Source organism: Hibiscus syriacus, unplaced genomic scaffold (assembly GCF_006381635.1).
Source record: "Hibiscus syriacus cultivar Baekdansim isolate YM2019G1 unplaced genomic scaffold, ASM638163v2 tig00111013_pilon, whole genome shotgun sequence".
NCBI lineage: Eukaryota > Viridiplantae > Streptophyta > Magnoliopsida > Malvales > Malvaceae > Hibiscus > Hibiscus syriacus.
Genome location: NW_024062953.1, coordinates 1,804,041 through 1,811,004, shown reverse-complemented (window position 1 = coordinate 1,811,004; position 6,964 = coordinate 1,804,041). Strand labels below are relative to the sequence as shown.

At 36.2% G+C, this 6,964-nt stretch overlaps 1 protein-coding gene across 2 annotated transcripts; it reads left to right on the top strand.

Annotated features, from left to right (window-relative positions):
* Positions 1 to 777: 777 nt before the first annotated feature.
* On the top strand, positions 778 to 6,639 carry LOC120150059 (TOM1-like protein 9). 2 transcript variants are annotated; one of them, XM_039162766.1, is made up of 11 exons: positions 778 to 1,157; positions 2,025 to 2,103; positions 2,236 to 2,334; positions 2,408 to 2,521; positions 2,722 to 2,879; positions 3,512 to 3,593; positions 3,962 to 4,047; positions 4,535 to 4,726; positions 5,237 to 5,703; positions 5,882 to 6,019; positions 6,083 to 6,639. In XM_039162766.1, exons 1-11 carry the CDS (start codon positions 1,057 to 1,059, stop codon positions 6,550 to 6,552), a joined length of 1,986 nt encoding a protein of 661 aa, XP_039018697.1. In that variant the 5' UTR covers positions 778 to 1,056; the 3' UTR covers positions 6,553 to 6,639. The 2 variants fall into 2 exon arrangements, with proteins under 2 accessions (XP_039018697.1, XP_039018696.1); XM_039162765.1 differs by having other exon boundaries at positions 780 to 1,157; positions 5,882 to 6,638.
* The last annotated feature ends 325 nt before the right edge of the window (positions 6,640 to 6,964 follow it).

The following is a 6,964-nucleotide window of genomic DNA, read 5'->3' as shown; positions in this document are numbered from 1 at the left end:
CACCATAAGATAATACCACGTCGTCATTGAAAAAAATTTAAAATTGTCACATCAACAATTATGTTAATCTTTTAACGGGATGATATCAAATTGAAACATAAACTAAACATTAAATATAGTTTTGTAAAAAATAAAATTTAGATATAAAAACAAAACAAAAGTAATAATTTTGATACTAAACATGCATTTTACCCTTATATTATTTATTCACGCCAGACATAACCAAATATTTTCACCCTAATCTAAACCTAATACAACATTATCCTTTAAAAACCGTAATTCGACCTAAATTTAAATTTTAGAAAAAATTGACTACATGAAATTGAGTCGAAACCCATCAAAACCTGCTCCGTATACATCCCTTTTTTTATCCGTTAAACCAATTGGGGGTTGAATTCAACTTAATTTTTAGAAATGCTAGGAAATACTTGATGGTCTCAATCATTAGAAAACAAAGAAACAAAGTTTACGGTTACCAATACACAAAAGCAGTTCCTTCAAAATTCAGTATGCTGAGAAACGACACCGTTGTAAGGCCCTCTCACAAATGCACAAGTTCAGTTATAAAACGATAGAAACTTAAAAACAACCGTCTGATGTAAAGGATCGACAAATCAATCCGTATCGGGAGAAGTACAACTAGAACATGGGTACGTTTATGCTTCAGTTTAATGACACGTGTCTGATGATGATTGGTCTTTACTTTTTTTATTTCACCTCTCAAATAATTGGGGGAAAAAAGTTATATATAAGAGAAAAAGAAAATGGTAGAAAATGTTGTTTTTTTTTTCAACTGAAAAAGAAAAAAAAACTATTTGATTTGATCTCAGAAACAAAAGGCGAGTAAAGCGAGGAAGAAAAGGGAGGGACCTGCTGATTTTGGACTGTTGTTTGGTTTATTTGTTAAAAGATAGATTTGAGTGCTCCGGAGTAGCCCCTGGAATATTCTACCGTTCTTCACGACCGTGCCCGACGGTGATTGAAATCGGAGTATTTTTGCTTTTTTGTTTTCGGTGTGTGCGAATCTTTTTCTCTTTTTTTTTTCTATAAGCGAAGATGGTGAACACTATGGTGGAGAGCGCAACGAGTGACTTGCTGATCGGGCCTGATTGGGCTCGGAATATCGAGATATGCGACATCCTTAATCACGATCCTGGGTATGCGTTGCTCTGGATTCCAATTTTCTCCCATATTCTAAGAAGTTGCTATTGGTCTCATAATTCAATTGATGATTGTGTTCAGTTGTTATTGCTTTTATGGTTCAATTGATGATTGTGTTCAATTTGATTATAAAGAATGAGCATGAAAATTGTGAATCTAGTGTGCTTTCTTATTTCAGTGTTCGAATTGCTTTTTTACTTTTACCATTTTTTTTAAAATTTTCTCCACTTGTTCTTGTAGTGATTGTAGATTTAAGAGAAGTTAAATGTTAGCTACTTAGCTTTGCTTTTACAGCATGTAAATTTAAAGGGAGAGATTTGGTTCAGAAAAATTATAATGGTTGATCAGTTTGTTTTGCCTTTTCTTTCTTTGTTGACGTGTAATTTCTTCATGGATGTATCTGATAATACAGCTTTTAAGTAAGATTTTGTTGATTGATGGAGAGCTTAACTCCATGTGAATTTGACTGGTTATAGAGCTCAGCTACTTTCTCAAAGTGAAGGATTACTGGGTTATTTCTGCTTTTAAGTTTTCCTTTCTCGAACTCGAAGTTTAACTGGGTTTTAGTTAGTTTTACTTGAGCAGCGTCATGGTAATTATGTTTTATACTGTTGTTTTTTGTTAATTATTTTTGGTCACTTTTTCTGGTTGATTGTTATAGTTACTATGACTTCCTTGAAAGTAGAATGGCGTAAAGGTTTAGTTTTCTGATTTTATGGTTTCTATTGACCTTTCTTTTTTCAATTTTCAATTTTCTCTCTCCAGAGGAGAAACACCCGAAGGTGACTGGATTTATATTTTTTAAGTTTGAATAATTTTTTGCTTTCTTAAATCTAGTAGTGAAATGTTATGATTATTATCAGGCAAGCAAAAGATGTCGTGAAAGGTATAAAAAAGAAGTTTGGAAGTAGAAATCCTGAAGTTCAACTTCTTGCACTAACTGTAAGCTGCTAATAACTTTTCATTGATTTCCACTAGTGTCTAGATGTAATGATAATTTATGTTGCCCGTTTTGTCACCATTTTGTACACTGAACTGAAATTGTTTAAATCTGGTTTACTTTCTACATTCTAGCTGCTAGAAACTATCATAAAAAACTGCGGGGACATTGTCCATATGCATGTTGCAGAGAAAGGTGTTCTTCATGAGATGGTTAGAATAGTCAAGAAGAAGGTAGGGAGTCTCATTTTGTAGTTATTTTCTTCTTGTAAAACTTGTTCTCAGTTTTTGTACTGCTCAATTGTAGCCTGACTTCAATGTTAAAGAGAAGATATTGACTCTCATTGACACTTGGCAAGAAGCTTTTGGAGGTGCAAGGGCAAGATATCCACAATATTATGTTGCATACCAAGAGTTATTGGTATGTTTGCTTAGGCCTCTCATCTCAAATTGTATGAGTCTATGGGACATGCTGCATTTCTTGATATCTGCTTCGTCATATTCTATTCTTCATTTGTGACTTACATTGTATTCAAAACTTATTGATACACAAAGAGTATTTCTACACAAGTGGCCTTTTCCTTTTAATTTTTCCTCGAGTCAAATTGGTTTATTGTTCAGCGTCTCGGGGCAGTATTCCCACCAAGATCTGAGAGGTCTGCACCTGTACTTACTCCTCCTCAAACACAACCTTTGTCTTCTTATCCTCCAAACATGCACAATTCTGATCAGCAAGACACAGCTAGGTCTTCTGCAGAGTCAGAGTTTCCAACCCTGAGGTATTTTTCCTTTTTGTTCCTCAGTTTTTTAGTCGTATAAAAGCATGTTGTTTTTTGTATTTTGTATTATTCCTATTCAGTTTCATGATGGCCTACGTGTGTTTTATAAAAACATTCTGAAGTCTTTTTAGAAATGTGCTGCAGTAAAAGGGTTATGCAGAAGGCTGGTGCCCATACTAAATTATTGTTATCATTGTCTAATGAATAAATTATGGAGCTAACTGGAATATGCTTTTGATAATGACTTCATAAGAATAAGAATCCATTCTGTTTGTGAGACTAAATTATTTAGTATTTCTATGTATTAAAATAATTGTCAAACTGAACTCTTTATTCCTTAATTTAATCTTTGAAGAGATCAAATTGAGTTGTTGGGTGAAAATCTTCCTACTTGTTTCAACTTCAGTTTGGTCATCACATCAGTGCTCCCTGCCCTTAGCTGATAAACATGACTGCAGTGTCATCACACCAATGAATATCCATGTCTCCTAGAAATAGAGCAGTAGGGACTGTCCACAGATTAGAGCAGTTATAATAGTTGAAACAAGATGAATGGCTTGTTCTATCACATTAATGGTAGTGAAATTACATTGCTATACTTCGAGTCTTTTAACAGAAGTTTCATTGATCAGTTTGACAGAAATTCAGAATGCACGTGGTATTATGGATGTCCTTGCAGAAATGCTAAATGCAATAGATCCTGGAAACAAGGAGGTATTTGTTCACAAATCACAATTTGATATAACTGGTATTTCAAGCTTATTGCTAAATCAATCGTATTCTGGCAAGCACATGGTAGTGTAGTTTCTAAGGGACAAGTCTTTAATTGGATTTAATGTGACTATCAAAGTTCTAATATAACTGGTATTTGTTTAAAAAATTTGTTGGCTGTGCTCAAATTCATCAGATGGTGAACCCGTTTATCTGTGTAAACTTAAGTTTTCGAGCTCTTATAATGAAAAATCTTTTCAAAAGTTTTTTTGATGTTTCAAGCTGCTAAATCTAAAGACATAATGCTGTTGTGGTTTCTTTAAGTTCATTTTCTATTTGCATATTTACTGGTCTTTCTTCTACCATTTCAGGGACTTAGGCAGGAGGTGATTGTTGATTTGGTGGAGCAGTGTCGTAATTACAAACAAAGAGTTGTACATCTTGTTAATTCAACATCGTAAGAAAACATTCTTTTAATAAAACTTCCCTGGGGCCCTTCATACTTTCTATAAGTTGATGACTTGATGTTATCATGTTCTTTCATGGATGTAACATGCTTTTCTGTATGGAACTCTCTTTTTATTTCGTGGTCCTTAAGGCATCTGTGCTAGTATCATTTGTTAAAATACTTTACCAAAAAGAGGTAGTGAAATCATGTGTTCAGATCAAAGGTCTTCATTATTTTATTCAATTGTATTCTATCCGTTGCTATGGTAACTAGAAGCTGGAGCAGTCTGTGAAGGAATTGATTTTTTTATCAAAATCTTTTTCCTAACCAATGCCAATGAGTATCTTTTTGTGCATTTGTGTGATACTTTCACTTATTATGGCATGTTTCACGTGTGACTTGCATGGATAGTTGGCTACTAACCTCTATGGAATTTTGTAAGAAATTGTGTGAAATACATTTTACATTTATATCAACTTTTGGTTACCCATTGTAGGGATGAGTCACTTCTATGTCAAGGTTTAGCATTGAATGATGATTTGCAGCGATTACTAGCACGGCATGAAGCAATAGCTTCAGGAACTTCCTCTCAAGCAAGCAATCCTAAGCCTGAACCTGCAAAAGAACTTGTGAATGCGGATGGTCCACTAATTGATACTGGAGACAGTAGCAAGCAGACTGAGGCCAGGTAATTTGGCATCTTTGAACTGGATTGCATATGCAGGGATCTAGGATTAAAATTTTTGGTGTTCTACATTTTTTTTATTACAACAAATTTGTAGGAATATGCTTAGAATTGTAAGTTCTGTTTGTTATATGCACTGCATTATACTTTTCCTAAGCATTACTGGTGATAACCATAGTCTTTTTCTCAGAATCTCAGAACTTGGTTACGAGTTTCTTTCATCTTTTTGAATCATTTATTTTGAGAAGTCCTTGGTACGATTTAGTTGCTGGGTTTTTTGAAATAAATTGCCTGATTGCGGGTGCTTGGTTATGTCGAAGTGGCGATCTTTTGAACATTTTAGATCTAGTGATTAGTAGTGCATTTATCTCTATCAGGAATGGCTGAGTTACTTATCAAGTGTTAGGGTGCTAGGATTGACATTGAAATTCTACTATTTTGGGTTTACCTAAAACCCTTCGTCTAATATTTCCTGTAGCTCGAGTTTTAACTAACAGGATTTTTTTTTCACTGGTCCACTTCAAGCACTGTTGAAAATTCACCATTTAATCAGTTACTGCTTCCTGCTGCTCCTGCAACCAATGGTTCAACTCCTCCACCGTCTGCCAATCCCAAAATGGACTTGCTTAGTGGCGATGACTTCAATTCACCAAAGGCAGATAATTCACTTGCCCTTGTTTCTTTGGGAGAACCACATCCACAAGCAGCAACTCCTGCATCACAGGAGAATGCCCTCGTTCTCTTCAACATGTTCTCCGATGGTAGCAACACCTCCAATTCTATTAACACCCAGTCTTCACATTTGGCCGGACAAACCAACCCTTGGACTCCTCAAATTCAGCAGCAGCAGAATTTTCGCGCGAATGGAACTGCACCAAACATGGGATCACCACAATACGAGCAGCCATATGCTCAAGGCACAGTTCCTGCCTGGAATGGTCAACTGGTTCAGCAGCAGCAGCCCCCCTCACCCATCAATGGTTCATTTCTGATTACAATAGGTTTCTTATGCACAAACACACAAGCATATCGTTTTACTTTTGGCACTAATCCCTAGGGACGGACACATTCTAGGCTTCGTTTGGCAGGATGAATAAGTATATTCTTGTTTCCACTACATTTATATCTTATGAAACTTTCTTTTTGCATGGAGAGAAGGTGCTCAGAGCAGTGCCTCACTTCCGCCACCACCCTGGGAAGCACAGGCAGCAGACTCAGGCTCCCTTGCAGGTGCTCAGCATCCCCAGTCAGTGGTTACTCAAGGACCTCAGCAGATGGGAAGTGATCAGATGGCCGGTATGTACATTCAGCCAATCACAACTGGTCATTTATCGACGATTACCAACCATGTGGCTCCAGGAAACCAGTTTGCTGGCTATCAGCCACAGCCGGTCCAGGGACAGTATATGGGCATGCTTCCACAGCAAATGCCAGCTGGCCAGATGAGTTCAATGTATCCTCAGCAAATGCCGGCGGGCCAGATGGGTTCAATGTATCCTCACCAAATGCCAGCGGGGCAGATAGGTTCAATCTATCCACAGCAAATGCCAGCGGCAGGCCAGATGGGTTCGATGTATCCTCAGCAGATGTATGGCGACCAAATGGGAGTGTATGGCTATGGTCAGCAACCGTATCTCGATCAGCAAATGTATGGGCTATCCATCAGAGATGACAATGCCTTGAGAAACTCTTCCTACCAGGTTCCCACTCCATCTTACGTTCCACCGAGTAAACCGTCGAAACCCGAGGATAAGCTGTTCGGAGATCTTGTTAACATGGCGAAAATTAAATCAACAAAACCCACTCCTGGAAGAGCTGGAAGCATGTAAACTTGGATTTAGCTTTTACATATTTTTTGGTGGCCAACTTGTTTCTTTCTCTTTTCCCATGTTCTTTCCTTAAATATTTTTCATATTCATGTATGCTTTTCTCTGTAGAGAAAATGGAAAGATCAAACTTTCTGGCTAGGTTGAGTTTTTATAGTTTTCATTCTCTCGTTTTCTTTCACAACACTATTTTTTCGATTGTAATAATAAAATGTATATGTCGAATTTCTTTTAAGTTATAATTAAAGTTTCTTTCGAGTTATGAGTAATTTAGACATTATATTAAAAAATTATTTTTTCTTTATTTTGTTAAAATTAATTATGTGTTCAATAAATTTTTTAATTACAACGAAAAAAGTAATATTTGTTTGATTAGTTTGAGTTAATTAAAAGGTAGTGTATGTGTTTGAAAGAT